Genomic DNA, 24,626 nt, shown 5'->3' with positions numbered 1-24,626 from the left:
GAGCAATCATCATTGTTCTTGAGTTCTTGCAAATCCTCATCTCACCATTCTTTGAAGAAAATGAGAAACCCTTCTTCTCAAAAGTTCCAAGAGATATTAAATTCCTCTTTACTTGTGGAATAAATCTCACATCAGATAACTTCTTTATAGATCCATCATGAACTCTCAAGAAAATGCTTCCAACTCCCTTAATAGAGCAGGTTTGATTGTTGCCTAGCATCACAGAATCAGAGGTCTCACTTAAGTCATGAAACCAATCTTTGTAGGACACATGTGAAATGAACAGCCCGAATCCATGATCCATGAGCCCTTCTCATCCTTCTCCATCACATTCATCACCTCATGTGTCCCATCAGCATCAGCACTGACCACATTGGAGTGAGACACAACCTCTGTTGCCTGCTTCTTCTTATATGCATAACAATTACGTTTTAAATGCCCAGGCTTCTTACACCAATGGCAGCTCCGAGTCTCCTTGATCCCAATATTCTCAGCCCTTGGTTCCTCACCTTTCTTCTTAAACTTCTTCTTGCTGAATCTCTTGATATTTAGAGATTCTGGTTGAGAATCTTGTTTTCGAGGTGCACTCTTCTGTAACTCCTTTGCCATAAGTGCAGCATGCACCTTAGCCAAGGAGATCACCTTATCTCTCCCATACAAGATTGCATCACGCATCTGACCATAGGAATTAGGCAGAGCATTAAGAACAAGGATGGCCTTGTCCTCATCACTGATCTTGACATCAATGGCCTCAAGATCATCAACTGCCTTGGAAAAATCTTCTAACAACTCCATTATGGACCTATCTTCAGAGAAGCTTCATGAATAAAGCCTCCTCTTCATGTAGAGGCGATTAGCAAGAGACTTGTCCATATAAACCTTGTCCAGTTTAGCCAAGATTCCAGCCGTTGTAGTCTCACTTTGAACTTCCCTCAAAACCTTATCAGCAAGGCATAGAATGACAACGTTGTGAGCCTTCAATTGCATCTCATCAAGCTTTGCCTGAGCCTTCTCATCAAGGGCATGCTCCTTCCCTTTATTCGCAGGGTTTGCCAGAGCAATCACAGCCGCAAGCCCTTGTTGGATCAGCATTGCTCTCATCTTCATTTTCCATAAGCTGTAGTCGTTTTTGCCAGTAAATTTCTCAGCCTCCATGCGCGCGGCCATCTTTAACTGCTTCTTGATCGATTCCCACAGACGACGCCAATTGTTGTAAAAGCAATAGCTATTGTTAAAATTGAAAAATTAGATAGGTATTTTCTTACTTTTATCAGCCTATATAAATGGCTTTTATTGTATTTTTGTAACCACTTTGTTAAAAATGTAGTCAATAATGAAAAACTCTCTCCTTTCGTTCTCTCTCTTCTTCAAGCTTTTCATTTGCATTTTTCCTTCATTCTTCTTCAATGGAGATTTATCCATCATCTTCTTCTCCATTTTTCACAGCTATGAATGATCAATGAAGCAAGAACCGAGAAGAAAAAGTAGTATGAATGTGAGAGAGAAGACCAAATCTTATTCAATGAATCAAGAAGTGTTTTCACTCTATCAAAATGAAGCTCTCACTTCATCAACTAACTAACTCTTCTATTTATACACAATCAAGAAAGAAAACAAGTGAAGAAGACTTCACTTCAAGAATCGGTTACTACTAACTAACTAACGGCTAGTAGTTCAACCACTTTTTGAACTCTCCTTGATGTTGTGTAGTCTACATTAAGCTCCATGCATCCCATCCACACGCATTGACTTTGCTTAGCCATATTTTCAACAATAACATTTTTGTATCTGCGGTCAACTAATTAGCTTAATTAAAACTTATCATAATATTCGTCGACTAAATAGTAAGTGTAAAATATTGTGAAGCATGCCACGAAATCACTATATATCTATTGTGTTATTGTGGATACTTTCTATAGAAATCATCCTGCCTATTTTGAAACAAAACACACACACACACACACACAATCATCTACCTAATCATAGACAACGACATCTCGAGTTTAATTATTTCCTTATTTTCACACTTTGGCATTGTTATTTAATGTGAAAATTAAATACATGAAATATATAAAGTATTTTGACGTTTCCAAGAAACCAAGATAAAATGGTGCCTGGTTGCCAGCGGTCGAAGACAATTTTTGCCCTCCTGTTATATTGGATTTTGTGCTAGTATATTCATTTGTCGAATTCGAAGTCGACAAAGGCTAATAAATAAAAATAAAATTAATATATGCAATAATATCGCCAATTAATGCAAGCATATATTTATATTTAGTAGTACTATTATGTATATAATGAAGATTAATGTGTAACAATATGATGACAAATTAACAAAATTATGATGCAAAAATCAACGAATACAAAATAAATATTGATGATACAATTCTTAACTTTTTTATGGAAAAAATAAAAACACAAACTAAGAAATATAAGTTGATTACGAACAATTCGTATGAATTGCAGTAAGAAAATAAGATAAAAAAAGAATCACATTAGATATCGAAACCATATAAATCTAGCTTAATTATAGCTTGCATATATCATACTATAAAAAAATATGGAACATTATACATATTCTCAAGCTTTTAATTTAATAATTGAATATTAGCGATCACATGTGTTATTTATATTTGTTAGATCATTAAATTCAATGATTTAATAAGTAATATTCATATTTATTTTGATAATAAAAGGAGTTAATACTATAAGTAAATAGGAGAAAGTATATACTCCATATAATAATAAATGACTTTTTATTAAAAAAGTATTAAATTAAAATAGAAATCAATAATTATTCATCATTTATACCGTGACGACTAAAAACATGTTAAAAACATTTTACCAACTACTACTAAACTACCAACTAAAACATGTTACCAACTACTAAACTACCAACTAAACTACGTTTCATTGTCATACTATCATTTATGAAGTCGTATTATCATTTATGAAAACCAGCTGGATGTCTGAAAAACATAGACAAACCTATATACTTAAGTCTATATTATAATCTACACGCTCTATTACTCTAATACTTGCACGTGAAAATATTGCAGTATGCCACTTATATAAATGTAAGAAAGTAATTAATACCCAACAACCTTGCCTTAATTAAGGTCCTTAATACACAGTACCAAGTTTCCACAATTTCGTTGAGAAATCTTAATATGAAGAAAATAATATTCACTAATATCAATATGTGAAGCTTTTACAAGAATAATCACTAATTCAGATTAATTAATTTTATTTTTCTCTACCTCTAATTAAGAGAACTAAGTAAAAATTTTATAAGAATCAATATAATCCAAAGTAAGTTTAAAATAATTTTTTCTATATATAAAGCATGCACAATAATAATTCCTTAAAAAATGTACCATTTTCAATGTTACAAAACAACAACAACAAATATCACAAGGACATAAAGTAACAAACCGACATCGCATCAATTTACCTTTCCAATCATCGAAAGAATTCATAAAAGAGTGCCTCAAATCGCACCATCTCCTCCGCCGGCAACGCCACCATCACGGCAACCCCGTCGTCAGTCGCGTCACGGAAAACCCAACATATATCCTTCCTATGGTTCACAACGGGGCAGCAATAAATTGGATTCCCCCACGGGTACTCGACTTCATCAAACCCTAACCCTATCCATGACGCTATAAGATAATCCCCATGGGGAAGCCCACGGTGCACCTCGAGCCAATCAAAAGCCGATTTGGCATATTCTTCTGTCATATCATCTAGCCTATTTGAGATGAGCTCTACTAATCTCGAAAAAGACCCTTTTTCAAGATCCTCGAATGTGGTTGAAATCCCTATTGGCAACACTCCATTGCCACTATATGAAGGTGCCAGATTTGGGATTACCCTTGACCTTAAGTTGATAGAAGTCAAAATAGTTGACTTTTCTTCCTTTCCATGCCCTATGTCGCCCGAAAAGGCGTGGCACTGCCACATAAGCGCCGCCGCAACCTTAAATGTGCTAATTTTTGCTTTTTCATTAGTTGTGTTTTTCGCCTTGACTTTCATGTTAGATATGTTAGTAGGGCTCAATTTGAAAATTCGAAAATTTAATATTTCTCGTTCACAGTCGTACACAGGTGGGCCAGAGCCTTCTCCGGTTAGGAGATTAAGAGCTAGGTATTCGTGGTGGGGGAACACCACTTGAGGTGGAAATCTGGCAGCGAGGAGGTGGCGGTCGTTGCAAGGGACAACGACCAACGGGCCGTCGTCGAAAGCCTGAGAGGCTAGGTTTTCCATGAATGCCTTGGCGCCCATGCCATCGAGTAGGATGTGATTAGTAGACATGCCTATTGCAAATCCACCACACTTGAATGATGTGATCTATATATACCAAAAGAGTACATAATTAATTAACATAATTAATTAGGTGATATTAAAACACACTAATTTATCAAAAAAAATTAAAAAAAATTAAAACATACTCCACTCACTAAAGATTAAATACTTGTCGTGCACACATTGTTATATGGAACTTAATATTCATATAAAAAATGTAGGTCGGTAAGGTGGAACATGGGATGTAAACAGGATCAGTCAGACATAAATAAAAAAACACTACATGTGATAAATGATATGACATCCATTATTTATTCTTCTGTATACAGTAATTTGGTTTCCATACATGATTCATATGACAACATGTCTCTCTAGATTGGATCCCTAGCTTTATATTTTTAAACGTTTAAAATATATAATAATACTATGCATATGTTCAACTTTGGTCTTCAATTTAGGCTAATTTCAACACAAATAAAAATAAAATAACTCAATTTCACTAAATAAAATACACATACTCACACTAAGAAAACCTATATTACTGACGAATACCTAATCCCTCGGTAAATACTGACAGACGGTGGGTAAAACCTCCTAGTCTCCAACGAACTTTCCAGCAGATAATCACACATTTATTCTATACAACGGGCGCTCTTGAGATGTATCATGAAAATGTAACGATACCGTAACAACTTAATTAAAATACGAGATGTAACATGAAAATAGTACCGACGCATAGAACAAATTAAAACACACACATACCTGAAAAGCACACAGAGGCTGATCAACATCATGACCCAAATTCTCCAACTTTTCAACAGCAAGTTGCCTATATCCCAAGTTCGGATGGACCAAAAAATCCCCCATCTCCTCTAGTGAAAATTCAGAAGAAGCGACGACAAATCCGACCCCGGCCACGTTGCAGTCTACCTCTAGACGGCCTGTTTGGATGTTCAATTCCAGCCTTCCCGCCATAAAATCGTAAGGAACCAGCACTTTTTGAAGTGCGATTTTGAGCTTTTTAGCAACGTTTTCATAGGGGAAATCTGGATTTCTCTTGAAGAAATGGGCAGTTGGGATGTTGTAATTCAGAATCTGGTCAATGTTGGACAAGTAGATCGATTTTCTTGGTGTTTTTTGTGATGGGGAAACTAATGAGGATTCATGGATTTTTATCTTGAGATCTTCATATGTAGGAATTGGTGAGAGGGATGTCATTTTTTTTTCTGATTTGTGCTTATTTTGCTTTGACTTCTATTCTAGTTATATATAGTGGATAAGAAAGCGATGAAGTTTGGAGTGAAATACGTTTTATTTTAGGGAGAAGTACCCGAAAAATAGTGAAATCTTAGTAAAATAGTGAAATACGTTATATGGAAATTAATATTTATATTAAAATGTAGGTCGGTAAGGTGGGACATCGTCGATTATTGCGTACAAAACCAAATTTTGTGGTTTTTAAGACTTGTTTTTTTAGTTGCACGGAAGACTAATATTTAACCTTTTTTTTTTACAGTTTTTGATGAAACGGCTTGTTAATTTCCTTTATGAATTGATTGCATCGTTTAACTAATAAGCAGTAACGTCCAAGTATGGTATCTCCGGTTATCAAATTACAATTTCACAATTTCTTTAACATTGATCACTGCGAATTTTAAAATCTATTCAAATTTCATAATTTTATTTTATTCTCTATTTAATCAATGCGTGTCAGATCAGCCATAACTTGTCCTTTTCAAATATAGAAAATAAAGTAGAACAAGAAAGGACAAACAAGATCAATAAATTGCAGATCAATTTAATAAAATAACGCAAATTGTATAAAATAATTGAGCCTAGATATATTTGATATGCACAGTGGTAAGACTGCTTAATCAGGATTCATAAAATAAGATTTGTAAAGCTGGATGTTTAAGACGTTTAGCAGAAGAATTGATTTTAAATTAATGCAAACCAACAAATATTACTGTATAATATGCTAAAGAGATTGTGATTGATTTGTAATTTAAGAAGTAATATATACATTCGTATAAAAGAAGTTTTGTCGATCGACCCTATGCAAATTATTGGCTATTAGTTGGTGAAAAGTGTTTCAAAATATATAATGATCAATATTGTTAACAACTATGTTAAATTAAAGATAATAACCATATTTATGAGAAATTTTTGAACAAGTGATACAAGAAACCGCCCCCTTTTTTTGTTATTAACTATTTTGATATTTATTTTGTGAGTGCCGAATTTAAGAAAATGAGAATATAATTATGACATTATTCCTGTTTTTATCTATTTTTTGGAATTTGAGAATTATTTGTATATACACATTTATTATGATCATTACTATGATTATTAGGGTAAAATTTCTTCCTTCTTGGTATATGTAATTTGACAAATAAGTCAATTTACATCATAGTGTCATAATATGTAACCTGCATCTTAAAAACTAGGTTGAAAGCATTAACTGAATATTGTTGGTAATATTATTTCTCTAAATTGTTAATGCAGTTTTTCCACGTAAAAGTTCAGTATCTTGGAATGACTTAAAATTCACATAATGTCAATTTACTATTTCCGATATTTTACTATTTTCATAATTTTGTTTCAAGTCGCTTAGAGTTCCTGTAAAAAATTTTAGGGCCTATATATTAACACCTTAGAAAAACCTTTATTTTATGAAAAACATGATTTCACACATGGCCTTTTATTAAAAACAGTATATGCAATACATTAGATAACAACAAATTTAATCCACACACACACACACACACAAAACCTAATAATTTTAGGCACAAGTAGAAGGGGGGTTTTCTTACACACTGCAAGTCCTTTTGTTGCATCTGTATCAACATCTTGTGCAAGAATTCCTTTAGGCAATTCCCAATCAAAACTATACACCAAATTCGCAACCATAAGCTCTGTTGTCAAATACCCCATCGACAAGCCAGGGCAGATTCTTCGACCCGACCCAAAAGGAACGAGCCCGAAATCTTGCCCTTTCGAGTCTATTCCACTATTCAAGAATCTCTCAGGAGCAAACTCATCTTCTATATTTTGATTGGACTAATTGATTTTTCTATATTCAGTAGCGGTGGGTAGTAGGGTATACTGTGTCTAAATGTCACACTCCCTCCGTCCATCAAGTTTAAAAATTGTTTGACTTTGTAGGTTTTAGTCCTACTTTTATACTTCTTCCGTCCTCAAAAATTGACAAAGTTGTATACGGCACGAGTTTTAATGTGCAATTGATAATGTAAGAGAGAGATAGAGAAAGGGGGAAAGTAGTGGAAATAGTGGTAGTGGATTGTGGGGTTCACGTTATTAGTAGTTCAAAGATAATGTGTTAAGGGCTTTTCCCCCTCAACCAGCCGGCAACTGCAGTTGACGGCAGAAAGGTAATATCCGGCGCCCGTGATCGGGTCGGCGGCTTGAGGTGATCGACTGTGCGCGGGAATTCGTTCCCGTCGGGCAGTTCGTCGCCTAGGTTTTCAATTGTCAACGATATGTTGGGCAAATAATATTTTTATTCATTCCTTGGTTATGAACAAAATATCCCTATTTATATTCTATGGACCCTAGGTTTGGTTCGACCTAATCCTAACATCGGGAAAGAATCAACAAGAAAACCCGACGGAGCTTATAATTACGCTCGACTCAATTGCAAAAATAAATAATAACAAGCCAATATTCTAGAAATAAAAATAACGAATAAAAATAACAAAAAGAAAAAACACGACTCCAAGACTCTTATTTGGGAACAAATTCGCCAAGTCTCTCCGGCGGCCTTCTGTTCCTCGCAGGCTTCGTCGCTGCGATGGACTGAGGCGGCTGCTGCTCCTCTTGCGCTCTTCCACCCGAATCTAACTCCGGCGACTCGTCCTCTGCCGGCTCAGGGTCAGTTCGTTCGTCCTCTGCCGTCTCAGGGTCAGTTCGTTGTAGGACCGTATCATAATGCTATAACTATAGTACTGTTTTATGCTGTTAATAGTGACTTTAACTAACTCTACACTTAAACCAAGCTTACCATTAGAAGCGCTTTGATCTTATCCCAAGTGAGACCACTAGAAGACTCATCATCATTTTTAAGCTTCATCAACACAGCAAGCATATCTTCCTCCTCATCTTTGATCTTCTTCGATTCGAGGTGTTCGTCGATGAGCTCCTGATAGAACGAATCCATGGCCTTACACATCACATCAGCTCTCTTCACTCTCCCACTTATCTTATCCACCAAACCAAACGCGGGAAAGTAATTAGACACAAAGAAAACGGTTGCGAGCGCATCAAACCCCCGAAGAATACGATGGAATACCTTCCTCTCCGACCCTCCCTCCTCGTACCTCTTCCCAAAAGTGATCCTACATAGAATACGGATGCCGGTGGACAAGACCACCTCGCTCAAATCCACTTCTTCGGAGGTGGAAGAATAGATCTCCGTGATCATGCGAGAGATCTCCTCTTCGCGAACATGGCGATAAGATTGAACCCTTTTGTTGCCTAATAGATGAATCTGTGTCGTCTTTCGTATTTCCTTCCAATGTTCGTTGAACGGTGTGAATGCAACGTCGGAGCTGTTGTAGGAGAGTTTTTGCTGCCCTAGGAAATTAGGTGTACTGCAAAAGGCCAAATCTTGGATTTTTAGTACTTGTTTGGCTAATTTGGCTGAGGATATTACTAGGAGAGGTCTGGAGGCTAGTTTCATGTGGATGATGGGGCCGTATTTCTTGGAGAGGTGGTGGAGGTAAATGTGTGGCTCTGCCGCCCTGCCGAGCTGATGGATGTTTCCGATCAGTGGCAAAGGCGGCGGGCCGGGTGGTAGAGTGGTTACTGTCTGAGGTTTGGTTTTGTGGAGGATGTAGAAAATCAAGATTGTAGGGAGATTTATGGATAGTAGTAGTATCATTGTGATGAATTAATGAGGGTTTAATGGATGAGTGGTGGGATGGAACTTGTTGTTTTGGTCCTATATTTATAATTTTTATTTATAAATTAGTGAAAATAGTAGAGAAGAAAGCTTTGGCGTGACATATATAGTATGTTATAATTTAGGACAATTGTCCGAAAACCATGAATTATAGTTAAATTACTAGTAATTGTTTGCAATTATGTCACGTCAGGTCGCGTACATGTAATATATCAGATACAACTTTACCAAAATATTTCATCGACAAACCCTACTATCATGGATTATTACGAACAAATCCGAATTTCATCACGACTAAGTTCTTTTAGTTGCATGACAAACTATAGATCAACCATGATTTGTCGTCCTTTTCAAATATAGAAAATAAAATAGAAGAAAGGACAAATAAGATCAATAATTTGCAGAAAAATTTAATAATATAAAGCAGGTGGTGTGTTAATGTCCTTCGCAGTTTTTCAGTCCAATGTTCTTTTTAATCATAGGCCTTGGATCCTTGAATTGGATGGTTGTGATGATCTGCATTATTTGACGAAAAATTTGCATTATTAGTCGGTGTGCATTATTCAACTGAAAATCTGCATTATTACACTATAATGGTGCATTATTAGTCGGTGTGCATTATTCAACTGAAAATCTGCATTATTAAATGACACGTGGCATCAATCTAACCGTCGGATGACAAAATCGTGGTGCTGAGATTAAAAAGAACAATAGAACAAAAGATACAAAAAGGAAATGAATACATCCTCCTAGATTGTATAACTCATTTGATTGAGCCTATATAAATTTGATATGCATATTGGTAGGACTGTTCAATCAGGATTCATAATATATGATTTGTAAAGTTGGATGGTTAAGACGTTTAGCAGAAGAATTGATTTTAAATTAATGCTAACCAACAAATATTACTTATAATGTAGTATTAAAGAGATTGACTTGTCATTTAATAGAAGTTTTGTTCGTCGACCCTATGCAATCATGGTTGCATTAGGATAATAACTAGCTTAATGTAATAACTGTGATAATTCGTCAATTGAATATATTTAACATGAATATGTCAACACAATGACATGAATATGTCAATTATGTCTTTGTGTTGACATTTAAATATAAATATACAAATGTCAACACAAAAACATAGTTGACATACTCATGTCATTGTACTGATATTTTTTATATACTAGTTGACGAGTTATCATATTAAATTAGTTATTATTTGATTACACTGAGTGCAATTATTGGCTAAATCGATATTGTAATCATAGCAATTTTACAAAATAATTACCATATTTATGAGAAAATTATGTACAAGTGATACAAGAAACTGTACCTCTTTTTCTGATATTAATTTATTTTGTGAGTGACACTTTTTTTTTTACAAAAAATGATAATATAATTATAACATTATTCCTATTTTACTTTTTTTTTCTATTTTTTGGATCGTGAGAATTAGTTGTATATATACATTTATTATTATAATTAATAAGATTACTATGGTAAAATTTCTACTTTCTTGGTATATGTAATTTGACGAATTTGCAATTTACTCATAATGTTAGTGTAAAATGTAACTTGCATCTCAAAAGCAAAGTTCAAGGCATTGATTGAATAGTGTTGGTAATGTTATTTCTCTAATTGTACATGCAGTTTTTCCACGAAAAATTCCAGTATCTCAGAATGCCTTCAAATTCACACAACGTCAATTTACTGCATCCGATATTTTACCATTTTTCATATTTTTGTATTAAGTTACTTAGGTTTAGGGTTTAGAGCCTATAAACACCGCGAAAAAACCTTTTTCAAGATCCAACTTTTATTTCAAGAATAAATCGAGACTTTGGAAACTAGGGTTAATACGAACTTATTTTCCATTTTCTCTTGGTTCGTTGACTTCGACATCGATTGTAACATCACAACACTACAATTTCACACATGCCCTTTTATTAAAAACAGAATACGCAATATATTTGATAACAACAACCCCCCCCCCCCACACACAAAACCCTAAAATTTTTTAGCCACAAGTAGAAGGGGATTTTTCTTAAACACTGCAAGTCCTTTCGTTGCATCTGTATCCACATCTTGTGCAAGTACTCCTTTAGGCAATTCCCAATCAAAACTATACACCAAATTTGCAACCATAAGCTCGGTTGTCAAATATCCCATCGACATGCCTGGGCACATTCTTCGAAACCCAAAAGGAATGAGCCCAAAATCTTACCCTTTATAGTCTATTCCACTATTCAAGAATCTCTTAGGAAAGAACTCATCTGGATTTTCCCAACACTCGGGATCTCGCCCTACAGCATATGCGTTAACATAAACCAATGTTTTCGGCCGGATTTCGTAGCCATCTAGAATGCTTGTCTCCATTGATTCTCTTGGTATCAGAAGTGGAACTGGAGGGAATAACCTCAAACTCTCATTTATTACAGCTTTTAGATATGGAAGTTTGGGCAAATCATCTTCATCTACTTTGCCCTTTTTCCAACCAAACTTCTAATTTTGTTTTGCTGTTTCTCCATTACTTTGGGTGCTTTGATTAGAGCTGTCATTGTCCAGACAACTGCAGCTGGAGTTGTTTCTGCTGAAGCTAGGATCATATTCTACCAAAAAAAATATAATTAATTATTTTTATTTATACATACATAAAGAGGGTAACTTGCTGAAAAAACACGAAATTTGGTCAATTATGCAACTTTAATTACATCATAATTCTAACATTTTTCTCAATTGTCACATTCAGTTAGGTATGGGGGGAAATTGTGTACGACGCCGAAATTCTGTTTATTTTGTCATCAAATTTACACTCTAAAATTAACAAACTAATAGTACTTCATGTATGTCATATTGTCATCTGTGACATGTCCAATAATATATGTTGTTTAAAATAGGAGAGAGTGATTTTAAAACATTTAATTGAATCTTACCATTAGAAGGGCTTTGATGTTTTTCAAAGTGATACCACTCGAAGAAGACTCATCATCATTTTTAAGCTTCATCAACACAGCCACCATATCTTCCACCTCTTTGACCTCCTTCACCCTCCTCGACTCGAGGTGCTCGTCGATGCGCTCGTGATAGAACTAATCCATACCCTTAAATATCGAATCAGCCCTCTTCAACTTTCCACTTATCCAATCCACCAAACCAAACGCGGGAAAGTAATCAGACACAAAGAAGGAGGTCGCTAGCGAGTCGAAACCCTTCAGAAACTCAAGGAACCTCTTCGTATCCGACCATTCCTCCGCGTATAGCCTCTTCCCAAAAGTGATCCCGCATAGAATATGGATGCCGGTGGCCATGACCACCACGTTCAAATTCACTTCACCGGAGGCTGAAGAAGAGATCCCCGTGATCATGCGAGAGATCTCTTCTTCGCGGACAGGGCGATAAGATTGAACCCTTTTGTTGCTGAAGAGATGAATGTGTGTCATCTTTCTTATCTCCTTCCAATCATCGTTGTAAGGCGTGAACGCGGCGTCCGAGCTGTTGTAGGACAGTTTCTGCTGCCCTAGGTAATTAGGTCTACTGCAAAATGCCAAATCTTGAATTTTAAGTACTTGTTTGGCTAATTTGGCTGAGGAGATTACTAGGAGGGGTGGTCTAGAGGCTAGTTTCATGTGGATGATGGGGCCGTATTTTTTTGAGAGTTGGTGAAGGTAAATGTGTGGCTCTGCCGCCCTGCCGAGTTGGTGGAAGTTTCCGATCAGCGGCAGAGGTGGCTGGCCAGGTGGTAGAGTGGTTACTGCGTGAAGTTTGGTTTTGTGGAGGGTGTAGAAAAGCAAGATTATTGGGAGAGTTATGGATAATAGTAGTAACAATGTGATGAATGAGGGTTTGATGGATAAGTTGTGGGATGGAATTTGTTGCTTTGGTCCTATATTTATAATGTTTTTGCACCTATTAGTAGGGATGGTACATATACAAATTTGCCAATATACTTTTTAGATTTCAGTTTTCAAAATTTAGATCTTATAATAGAACAATAAAACAATTGTTTAATTTTTGTCTCTAAATAATTTTGTGGGAATAATGGAGAAAAAAATTCAATTGTCATAATTTTTATTCAGAATTGATGGGAGATCGTATGCATGTGTTAGTACAATTTGAATGAATTAGAATTATAGATTTATTGCTATGTATTTATTAATATGTAAGGAAATACACTTGTGTGGCAAACTATGATGCGACTGCTTAGTTTTATTGTATTTAAAACGAGGTAAATTTAATATACTCAAAATTCAAATGCGTTGTTCTACGAAAAGTATCATTATTATCATGCAAAATATCCAAGTAGGATTTTGATGTAAGATCTCCAATTTGCATGTTATACATGTTCATAAAAATACTAGGAGTTAGTCATTAATTGCAATACAAGTTATATAATTGCAGTCCGAAGTGACATAGTTGTATAACGTGCAAGACTTCATAGATAGTAATGTCCTACATCTGTTTCATGTGGCATATTTTACAGTATTTTTCAGGTTTCACGTGTTATAGACAATCAACTTGGAGCTATTGAAAATTAGAGTATTTGAATGACAGTGTGATAAATGTTGAAGATACTAATGGTAATTACCGGCTAATATAATTAGTTAGTAAACTTGCCCAGCCGTTGTCAGCTTTCGGAACACATTGGCTGACCGTCTGTAAAATTTACGTTAAATATTACCGATGATGTTATCATCGTAATTAATTCGTTACTAAACATGATTATAGATGATTTTTGGTGAGATTACCAAGAGATTATTGGTATGTCATGATTTTGGCCACTAGACATCGTTTTTCTAGATTTAATTTGATTTTACATATTTCAATTTTGGTTGTTTTTAAGTACCTAGGGTTTTTGGACCAATTATAAATAATGGATTTTTTTATTTATATTCAGTTCAATATTCAGATACATTAAGTTTGCAAGAAACTAAGATTTATTTCATTTCTCCATCAGTTTCATAGTATAATATTTTAAAATTTTGTATTTAAGAGTGTTTTGTTGTGAAAATGCTCTGACATTACAAAAATATATGAAAATTATTCTTTTGAAATTCAAATATATAATTTTTACAAAGTAAATTCTGATTCCGCGCCGGACACACAAACACACTAAACATCAAAATAATTTCACATCCCCTTTTATTAATATAAGTAGAAATAAAAGATGCACACACACACACACACACATACACACTACACACCATAAAATTTAGGCACAAGTATTAGGGCATTTTTCTTATGCACAACTAGTCCACCAATTGGATTTGTATCCAAGTCTTGTGCAAGAATTCCTTTAGGCAATTCCCAATCAAAACTATACACCAAATTTGCAACCATAAGCTCAGTTGTCAAATATCCAATCGACATGCCAGGGCATATTCTTCGGCCCGAACCAAATGGAATGAGCCCAAAGTCTTGGCCTTTCGAGTTAATATTACTATTCAAGAATCTCTCAGGAATGAACTCATCTGGATTTTCCCAGTACTCGGGATCTCTTCCTACTGCATATGCGTTAACAAAAACCATTGTTTTTGGCCCGATTTCATAGCCATCTAGAATGGTTGCATCCATTGTTTCTCTTGGTAAAAGCAAGGGGCCCGGTGGGTACAATCTCAAACTCTCATTTATCACGGCTTTCAGATATGGAAGTTTGGGAAGATCATCTTCGTCTACTTTGCCCTTTTTTCCTACTACACTTCGGATATCGTGTTGCAATTTCTCCATTACTTTGGGTGCTTTGATTAGAGCTGTCATTGTCCAAATAGTTGCAGATGGAATTATTCCTGCTGAAGCTAGGATCATATCCTAGAAAAAAACAAGAAGAAGACTGATTTATATGAAGGTAAAAATGGTCTGATTTAGATAAAAGATTCTGTAATTTACGATTTGTATATAGGGTTTTGAGATTATGGAGTATATTTTTTTTATGTATCTAGCTATGTGATTAATAGGAATAAATAAATCAAGAATTTTGCCGATCCTGTAACTAGTAACCTTTTTAAAATATAAATAGTCAACTTTTTCTTTTAAGTCATGAAATAATTTATAGAATCAGACAAACCTTATAGTTATTATAACCCAATAACTGAGTTAGAAAAATTTTCTATCTTTCAACGGTTATTGAGTGGAAATAATGCAACGTTTATTTAAGATAATGAATGTTAGCACAATTCTAGTATTTTCCACAAATTCTAAAAGTGGTCTAAAATATCACAAACTTTAAATTCGGCACAAACTATTACTCTCATAATTCATGAATCATGCCATTAATTATAAGTGAAATGTATTTGACTTTAAGTTATCCTATTATAAGTGGTCTGTTCGAAAATAGAAAGCGTCTTACACAAAAAAAGTGAATGGACCGAATCGAATATGTCGCTTACAAAGGGAAAGAGGTAGTATAAATTTTTTTTTAAAAAAAAAGCTTACCATTAGAAGGGCTTTGATGATTTCCCAAGTGATACCACTTGAAGAAGACTCATCATTTTTTAGGTTGATCAACACATCAAGCATATCTTCCACCTCTTCCATCTTCTTCTTCATCCTCCTCGAGTCAAGGTGCTCGTCGATGAGCTCTTGATAGAACTCATCCATGCCCTTACACATCACATCCGCTCTCTTCACTCTTCCGCTTATCTTATCCACCAAACCAAACATGGGAAGGTAATCAGAGACAAAGAAAGAGTTCGCAAGCACTTCATATTCCTCAAGAATCTGAAGGAATCTCTTCACCTCCGGCCAACCCTCCTCGTACCTCTTCCCAAACACAATTCCACATACCATGTGGATGCTGGCTGCCATGGCCACCTCGCTCAAATTCAATTCTTGGCCGAGAGAGGAATAGGTTGAGATGGTCGTGATCATGTGAGCGATCTCTTGCTCGCGTATGGGGCGATAAGATTGAACCCTTTTGTTGCTTAGCAGATGAATGCGCGTCGTCTTTTTCATCTCCCTCCATTGCTCGTTGTATGGCGTGAAGGCGACGTCGCAGCTGTTGTAGGATAGTTTTTGCTGCCCTAATAAATTAGGTCTACTGCAAAATGCCAAATCTTGAATTTTAAGTACTTGTTTGGCTAATTTGGCTGAGGAAACTACTAGGAGCGGGATAGAGCCTAGTTTCATGTGAATGATGGGGCCATATTTCTTGGAGAGTTGGTGGAAGTAGATGTGTGGGTCTGCCACCATGCCGAGCTGGTGGAGGTTTCCGATCAGTGGCAATTGTGGCGGGCCAGGTGGTAGAGTGGTTATTGCACGAGGTTGTTTGGTTTTGTGTAGGAGGTAGAAAATTATCAAGATTATTGGGAGAGTTAATGATAATAGAAGTATCATTTTGATGAATAGGTAGTGAATAGTGGCTTATAATTTCGGTCCTATATATATATATAGTGCTTTATGTTTTACCTAATACTATGTATTATATGAGTTAGTCATTAATTGCACTACAAGTTATATAATTATAGTGTGAATTGACATATATGTATTACGTGCAAGACTTGATGGATAGTAATTTGTTACATCTGTTTCATGTGACATTTTTAATGATTCTTCTAGGTTTCTAATGCAAGCATTTAATAAGAATGACCAAATCGTAGGGATAACAAGAAATCTTAGTTTTTTTAAAATCGAAATTTATCACCAGGAACCAAAATTGATCCCAAAACAATGAAACTCGCTAGCAATTTATAAGCAGTTAGTAAATTCTTGGAACTCAAAAGTGAATAAAACGGAAATTATAAAACTAAAAATACATCCAGAAAAATAATAAAAGTACTTTTTCGCCCTCTAAACAATGTCAACAATATGCTTTAACCATGACTTTGATTCCTCGGTTCGTTTCTCAAGCACCATACGGATTTTAGGTCATTCTATTATAGTTGAGGTTTTCAGCATTTTCGGTGTAAGAACAGCAAAATTGTTAGAAGATCATTTTTGCAATTTTACTAAATTATAAGTACAATATTTCCTTTTTAAATTTAGAACTGGAAAGTGGCGTATGGTAGCAGTAAAAGTAGATTAAATAATGCTATGATACTTTGTACTCTTTGTACATGTTTGATGATGAAATGTAGAATTGTAATTTATCATATGGTACTCTAAGTAATTACTATAAACTTAAAAGTTAACCAATGAATTAAATATCAGGCTATTTTTTAAAACAACGCTATAAACTTACCATGCAATGCATGAATCATCAATTGCACTTTGCAATTCCTCTCTTCTTGTAGAAGACATTAGTAAAGTGAAACTCATTTTCCTCTCTTCTTTTGTAGAAGACATTAGCAATTAATGTGAAACTTCTAGATGTGCACACACACACTAAACACACGCATATATAAAAAAAAGACATACAAAATACACTGATGCAAACATGCGTACTACAAAAATAATGACCGAATTGATAGAGAAATCACAAAATCCGAATTTCTTAAGCTCGAGATTTATCAATAAAATTAAAAACTTCAAAACAGTGAAACCTACTATTTAGAAATAATCCAGAAATCCTAGCAACTTAGAATAGAATAAAATGAAAATACAAAAATTTAAAAAGAAATCCAAAAATAAGAAAATGACGATTTCACCCTTCTATACGTATCGCAAGCCCAATGTGACTTTCAAGTCATTCCAACACTGTTTAGAATAAATGCATTTACGATAAAATTATAAAATGACGATTTAGCCCTTCTATACATATCGCACACTAAGCATCATAATATTCTCACACTAGCATCATAATATTCTCACACATGCCCTTTTATTACACTAGTACAACATAAGATGCAAATATGCACACTAAACCCCATATCTCTTAGGCACAAGTATTAGAGCATTTTTCTTAAGCGCTGTAAGTCCACTAGTTGGATTTGTATCCAAATCTTGAGCATGAATTCCTCTTGGCAATTCCCAATCAAAACTATATACCAAATTCGCCACCATAAGCTCAGTTGCCAAAAATCCCATTGACACCCCCGAGCACATTCTCCTGCCCGACCCAAACGGAACGAGCCCAAAATCCTGCCCTTTCGAGTCGATTCCGCTATTCAAGAATCTCTCAGGAACGAACTCATCTGGATTTTCCCAGTACCGTGGATCTCTCCCAATAGCATATACGTTGACAAAAACCCTCGTTTTCGGCTCGATTTTGTAGCCATCAAGAAGGCATGCTTCCATTGTCTCTCTTGGCAGAAGCAAAGGGCCCGGTGGATATAACCTCATGCTCTCATTTACTACGGCTTTTAGATATGGAAGTTTGGGAATATCGTCTTCGTCTACTTTGCCCTTTTCTCCTACCAAACTTCGGATTTCGTTTTGCAATGTCTTCATAGCTTTGGGTGCTTTCATTAGAGCTGTCATTGTCCAGATTATTACCGCTGGAGTTGTTTCTGTTGCAGCTACAATCATATTCTGCAAAAAATATAATAAAATATGTATTTAATTCTCTAATTTACAATTACTTACATATTGTTTTGAAGTTATGGCGTAGGCGCCGGCCCTATTTGTTTCTAGCTATGTGACTAAATGGGACATGATTTTTAGGCTCTCATGTTTGAATTAGCCTATTAAATATAAATAAAACAATTTTTTTAAATTGACGTGCCTAAATTTAATATCATTGCTTATAGTGGGACAAACAAACTTATTAAAATGAGCAACTATATACTTTCTATCATGCCATAAAAATAAGCTGAAAATTTTTTATGTTTGTCCTATAAAATAGGAAAAAAAAATTCTCATTTTCATTTACTTTATTATTTATGGGTCTCATCATCCACTATATTATTTCAATTACTTTTTATTCTCTCTTTACTTACCATTTATGCATCAAAACTCGCGTTATCCCTAAATAGTCAATTTCTATGTGACGGGGGGAGTAATGTTGTACCAATTGTAAATTACATTTAAACTAATTTACCATTAGAAGCGCTTTGATGTTATTCCAAGTGAGACCATTAGAAGAAGAATCATCTTCTTTAAGCTTGATCAACACACCAAGCATATCTTCCTCCTCCTTCATCTCCTTCTCCCTCCTCGATTCGAGGTGCTCATCGATAAGCTCCTGATAGAATTCATCCATTCCTTTACACATCGCATCCGCTCTCTTCACTCTTCCGCTTATCTCATCCACCAAACCAAACGCGGGAAAATAGTCAGACACAAAGAAGGAGCTCGTGAGCACGCTTAATCCCCTCGTTATCTGAAGGAACCTCTTCGTTTCTGCCCCTCCCTCCTCGTACCTCTTCCCAAACACAATCCCGCACACCATGCTGATGCTAGCGGCCATGGTTGCCTCGCTAAGATTTATTTCTTGTCTGAGAGGGGAGGAGGTTGAATCCGAGATCCTGGCGATCATACGAGCAATCTCTTGTTCGCGAATGGGGCGATACGATTGGACTTTTTTGCTGCTTAAGAGATGAATGCGTGTGATCTTCTTCATCTCCCGCCATTCTTTGTTGTATGGTGTGAAGCCGATGTCGGAGCTGTTGTAGGAGAGTTTTTGCAGCCCTAATAATTTTGGTCTGCTGCAAAAGGCTAAATCTTGGATTTTCATTACTTGTTTGGCTAATTCGGGTGAGGAAACTACTATGGTAGGAATGGAGCCAAGTTTCATGTGGATGATGGGGCCGTGTTTTTTGGAGAGGTGGTGAAGGTAGATATGTGGGTCCGGGGCCGTGGCGAGCTGGTGGAGGTTTCCGATTAACGGGAGAGGCGGTGGGCCGGGTGGCAGAGTGGTTTTTGCCCGAGTTTTGGTTTTGTGGAGGAGGTAGAAAATCAAGAGTATTGGGACGGTTATGGATAATAGTAGTATCATTGTGATGGATGATTGGATGTGTTGGATTGAATGGTGAAGATTGGTGTTTGAACCTGTATTTGTAATGATATTTTTTCAAATGCCAATATACCATGTGTAAAACAATTTATTCAAATATTAAATGTACAATAATTGTTGGGCATCCATGTCGATGGTCGGTTACACTATTCACGGACTTTTGAGTTCTACCCCTTCGTCCCACTTAATATACCTACATTCTTGAGTAGCACGAGATTTTAATAGTTGTTAGGTAGAGTCAGTAGAGAGGAAAAAAGATAGTTGAATATTTTAATGAAGAGAGATGACAGAGGGATTCATTTCCAAATATAAAAAGTGGGCATTTCGAATGAGACAAATTAAAAAGGAAATGTTGACATTTTGAATGGGACGAAGGTAGTACTCCCTCCGCCCCACAAAGATTGTCTCATTTTTCCATTTCCACCCGTCCCACAAAATTTGTCCAATTTCACTTTTTACCATTTTTGGCAGTGGACCTCATATTCCACTAACTCAATCCTACTCACATTTTATTATAAAACTAGTGTATAAAAGTAGGACCCACATTTCGCTATCTTTTTCAACTCACTTTTCATTACATTTCTTAAAACTCGTGCCCGGTCAAAGTAAGACAATCTTTATGGGACGGAGGGAGTACTATTTACATGCATTCTTTAATAGTAAGAACATGAACATTTATATTATCAACAACTCTTTAGGATATACTGTTAGGATATAAATCACATCCCACATCCGAAAATGTGTAGTGTTACAAGTAATATATATGAGCTACTCCAACTCTATTAATATTAGGCCTTTTGATAATGCAATATATCGAATTGACACGAAAAAGGCTAAAATAAAAGTGGTAGCACTTTGTTTTAAGAAAATGTTAAAAAGGTGCATGGCGAGGCAGCTCGTTGTCTTTCCCTTTCGTGTGAGCTCCTTCATCCACATTGTGCCGGAACATCTTGTAAACCGGACGTGACCCTTTTTCCGGTTGGTTGTGTATGCTCTTAACTAATTGCTATTGTAGTAAAACTTAGTATTAGTAAAATGACATTCATTCAGTATTTGCGGAAACTTGCTAGACTTCTTTTCTTTATTTGCCTAATCTTACAAAATGTTATTACGTTTATTTTTTTTATTTGATTTTTCAAAATATCCTTTCTACCAGACAACTAAAGCCTTCTGCAACGCGTCCCTTAGCGGTCACTTATCTCGTCCCGGAGTGACGGAATGGTTAAGGGACGGCGTTGCAACCTTCCATCTCCATCCCGTCACGGAGAAACGCCCGCCCCGGAGGGACAGCTCACGAGACGTCTCGCCACGCGCGTTGGCGACGTGGCGAGCTCCGGTTCGTCCGTGACGCCCGCGAGTGGGCGTCGTTTTAATCCGGAAAAATGTTTTTTTTTGTTTTTTTTAAAAATTTAGGAAAAATTCAAAAATTTTAAAAAAAATCCCAAAAAATATACTAGCAGTTTATAGGCGTTTTTTTTGCAAATTTTTAATTTTTTTTTTATTTTTTTAAGCCTCCAATCACTTCTATAAACATCAAATCATTCCCACAAATTAATCCACCATAAAAAATATGTTTTTTTATTTAAATTATGTATTTTTAATTTTTTTAGGATTTTATTAATGAGGTGTTTAATTTTTTTAGAATTTTAAGTTGTATTTTTATTTTATTTAATGAAGTGTGTTTTTTATTAATTGAATTTGTTGGAAATAAAAAAAATGAAATTGAATGAATAGTAATTTAAGAGACGGTTAAGGGACGGATAAAAGATTGAGGGTTGCAGGTTTCGTCCCTTAGTTAAGAGATGGAGTAAAAAAGTACAGTGGGGCCTGTGAATAATAATTTAAGGGACGGTTAATGAACGGATAAGTGACAGCGTTGCGGATGGCCTAAAGGACTAATTCCCGTCCCTAAGGTCAGGCACTGTTACTATGTTCAATTTTGATTTTTGTGGCCTACAAATAGTATAAAATCACATGGCACGAAATGTGCTACCAGAAAATTTAATAAAGATAAATGTTATAATATATCCTTCCAGCTGGCTTTGTGTATTATTTTTATTTATCATGGAGTATATGATTGACTATTAAATATCACGATTTCCACGATTAATACTTCCAATTTTATTTGCAGTTTTGTCCACACGAATTTCAGTATTTTCCTAACCTAATAGTTTAATACTGATCTCATAAAATAAGTACTAACTAATATATCACTTTTTATATCATAGACAAAAAAAATGGGCAAATTTAAACTCCCATAAGATTGTAATATCAAATATCTGAAACGTATGTGAACCGAAAATGTTGCCATATTCTACGACGGTCACTGGACCGGTCAAATTGAAAGTCAATTCACGATCCCCATATGTGTACCATAGTCCGAGTAGGGTTTGCGGCCATACTAGAACCCAAATTCGATTAAACATAATTGGTATAGCCAAGTAGATAGGCATTCCATAAAACAAAATATGGCATGACAAAAACATATACAACAAAATTTTCACATAATCATGCTAAAAAGGCAAGTTCACATTTTAGAAAAAAATGCTCACCTCAAAAGTTTAAGTCTTGATCGGAAAACCTTAATCCGAGTTTAATTGACATGCGAAGACGCCCCTTTAGAAATGAAGTAATACTTTAATTAGACTTTAAAAAGCCAAATAACTTAAACGTGATTGCACTCTAAGTGCATGATCATTTTATTCTTTCTCTTATTTTCTAGAAAAAAAGAATGCACCCAAGTGCATAATCATTTTATTCTTTCTCTTATTTTCTAGAAAACAAAATCCAATGTCTCATTACATCTTCAACATAAATTATTGAAGTCCACTAATTCTCTTGGCCCAAGTACTAGATCTTCACATACTACCATGACCATTACGCTTAGCCCATCATCTCCCAATTAAATTAGTCTTAAGGCCCAGCTACAAATTTAAATCCTTTGGCCCAAAAAAACAAATAAAAACAGGCCCTACATACAAACTCCCTACCTCCATCGACCGCTCCATCATTTACTCAACATCACAAATTTAGGGACAAAAAAAAATGGCGTCATCCCTCTTCTCTCATAATCCCTAATTTGCCAATTTCTCCTTCTTGGTTCACACATTATACTCCCAATTTCATCAGTCCATCTCCCTCTTTCTCTTCACAAATCTCACTCTTTTCCCAAAATTTCTAAATCCCTAATTGAGAGAAGAAGCAGTGGCGCCTCAACCTTCGCGTCCACTGACCACTGCTCCGGGCGCCGCCTTCAACCTACATTCCACCAACTTATTTTACTCACATTTTATTATAAAATTAAAAAAATATATATAAGTGTCACTCATATTCCACTAACTTATTCAACCCACTTTTCTTTATATTTCTTTAAATCTGTGTCATTACTAAATAGGACTCCTATTGCGAGACGGAGGGAGTAATTGTGAAACCCTTTTTAATTCGTTCGTCGCTCTACCTTTAGTTAATTCAAAAAGTTAACATTGCCTATGCACAATAGCGGATCCAGAAATTTCATATTGGGGGTACGATAAATAATTATATTGACTTAAAAATGTAAAATCCAATCGATCTTTTTTCTTTTGCTATCTCAATTTTTTTTCTATTAAGTCATTTCATTAAATAAAAAAAATTAGTGTTATTAATTGAAAAAAATCGCTATTAAATTGGGAATTTTTAGATATTTATATAACAAAGAATTTATTTAAATTTATAAAAAGTTTGAAATATTTAAACTAAAAATAAAACGCATCATATTTTCTATAGAAATCATAAACATATATTTAACCATACATGCTTTATTATGTGCCTACTGTCGAGTATAGGAGAAAACAAATAATAAATGACTATATTTATAAATGCACTTGAGAGAAATAGCCAAAAATGCGCTATATAGGGATTAAACACGGGTTGCTGCTGTGAGGAAATGATTGTTTTACCACTAGGCTACATCCATATTTTGGGGTGCAATGATACCCTTGTTATTAATTGGATCCGCCAGTGCCTATGCAAGCCAATACAAAAATAACGACAGATGAATGAATGAAATTCATCAGTCACTAATTAGTAATAGATAAGTCCGTCACTAATATGACTTAACATGGCAGCCACCTACTTTTTCCTTCATTGAGTGGGTTAGTAACTTTGGTGACGGAAAAATCCATCACTAAAACGTTTTAGTGACAAGCTTGTTAGTGACGGATCTGTCGGTACTTTATCTGTCAATAACCGTGTCTAGATACGAAAATTTGCTGATTAGAGAGTTTTTTTGTAGTGTCTTCTTTTGTAGAAAACATTAGCAATTAATGTGAAACTTAGCTTCAAGATGTCCACACACACACATTAAACACATGCATATATAAATAAGACAATCAAAATACACTGATGCAAACATACATACTACAAAAGTAACCGAATTGATAGAGAAATCACTAAATCCTAATTTTTAAAGCTCGGAATTTATTAACTATTTAGATATGATCCAGAAATCCTAGCAACTTAGAACAGAATAAAATGAAAATACAAAAATAAAAAAAATATCTAAAAATAATAAAATGATGATTTCGCCCTTCTATACAT

At 35.2% G+C, this 24,626-nt stretch overlaps 4 protein-coding genes and 1 pseudogene across 4 annotated transcripts; all 5 read right to left on the bottom strand.

Annotated features, from left to right (window-relative positions):
- Window positions 1-3,322: 3,322 nt before the first annotated feature.
- LOC121773884 (shikimate O-hydroxycinnamoyltransferase-like) lies at window positions 3,323-5,599 on the bottom strand. Its single transcript, XM_042170808.1, has 2 exons — window positions 5,068-5,599; window positions 3,323-4,350 (listed from the first exon to the last, which is right to left on the bottom strand). The coding sequence occupies exons 1-2, from the start codon at window positions 5,521-5,523 to the stop codon at window positions 3,463-3,465; spliced, it is 1,344 nt and encodes a 447-aa protein (XP_042026742.1). The 5' UTR covers window positions 5,524-5,599; the 3' UTR covers window positions 3,323-3,462.
- A 2,218-nt stretch (window positions 5,600-7,817) lies between these two features.
- On the bottom strand, window positions 7,818-9,205 carry LOC121774576 (cytochrome P450 83B1-like). Its single transcript, XM_042171423.1, has one exon. The coding sequence runs from the start codon at window positions 9,203-9,205 to the stop codon at window positions 8,312-8,314; it is 894 nt and encodes a 297-aa protein (XP_042027357.1). The 3' UTR covers window positions 7,818-8,311.
- A 1,972-nt stretch (window positions 9,206-11,177) lies between these two features.
- LOC121774575 lies at window positions 11,178-14,009 on the bottom strand (annotated as a pseudogene).
- Window positions 14,010-14,339: 330 nt separating this feature from the next.
- Window positions 14,340-16,578, bottom strand: LOC121773940 (cytochrome P450 71A1-like). The gene is made up of 2 exons (XM_042170853.1): window positions 15,653-16,578; window positions 14,340-15,028 (listed from the first exon to the last, which is right to left on the bottom strand). Exons 1-2 carry the CDS (start codon window positions 16,550-16,552, stop codon window positions 14,417-14,419), a joined length of 1,512 nt encoding a protein of 503 aa, XP_042026787.1. The 5' UTR covers window positions 16,553-16,578; the 3' UTR covers window positions 14,340-14,416.
- Window positions 16,579-17,774: 1,196 nt separating this feature from the next.
- LOC121773474 (cytochrome P450 71A1-like) lies at window positions 17,775-20,066 on the bottom strand. The gene is made up of 2 exons (XM_042170339.1): window positions 19,134-20,066; window positions 17,775-18,625 (listed from the first exon to the last, which is right to left on the bottom strand). The coding sequence occupies exons 1-2, from the start codon at window positions 20,028-20,030 to the stop codon at window positions 18,014-18,016; spliced, it is 1,509 nt and encodes a 502-aa protein (XP_042026273.1). The 5' UTR covers window positions 20,031-20,066; the 3' UTR covers window positions 17,775-18,013.
- Between the last annotated feature and the right edge of the window lie 4,560 nt (window positions 20,067-24,626).

The sequence above is a fragment of the Salvia splendens genome, chromosome 17, assembly GCF_004379255.2.
Source record: "Salvia splendens isolate huo1 chromosome 17, SspV2, whole genome shotgun sequence".
In the NCBI taxonomy this organism is placed as follows: Eukaryota; Viridiplantae; Streptophyta; class Magnoliopsida; order Lamiales; family Lamiaceae; genus Salvia; species Salvia splendens.
Note: the sequence above shows the minus strand (reverse complement) of the source record. Positions and strands in the feature narration are given on the sequence as shown.

Excerpts from the sequence above, each read along its gene's own strand:
- LOC121773884 (XM_042170808.1), bottom strand. The coding sequence starts at position 5,523 with ATGACATCCCTCTCACCAATTCCTACATATGAAGATCTCAAGATAAAA. Across the intron at positions 4,351-5,067 it reads AGCCTCTGTGTGCTTTTCAG|ATCACATCATTCAAGTGTGG; the intron begins GTATGTGTGTGT and ends TGGTATATATAG.
- LOC121774576 (XM_042171423.1), bottom strand. The coding sequence starts at position 9,205 with ATGATACTACTACTATCCATAAATCTCCCTACAATCTTGATTTTCTAC.
- LOC121773940 (XM_042170853.1), bottom strand. The coding sequence starts at position 16,552 with ATGATACTTCTATTATCATTAACTCTCCCAATAATCTTGATAATTTTC. Across the intron at positions 15,029-15,652 it reads TCATCAAAGCCCTTCTAATG|GATATGATCCTAGCTTCAGC; the intron begins GTAAGCTTTTTT and ends GTTTTTTTCTAG.
- LOC121773474 (XM_042170339.1), bottom strand. The coding sequence starts at position 20,030 with ATGATACTACTATTATCCATAACCGTCCCAATACTCTTGATTTTCTAC. Across the intron at positions 18,626-19,133 it reads ACATCAAAGCGCTTCTAATG|AATATGATTGTAGCTGCAAC; the intron begins GTAAATTAGTTT and ends TATTTTTTGCAG.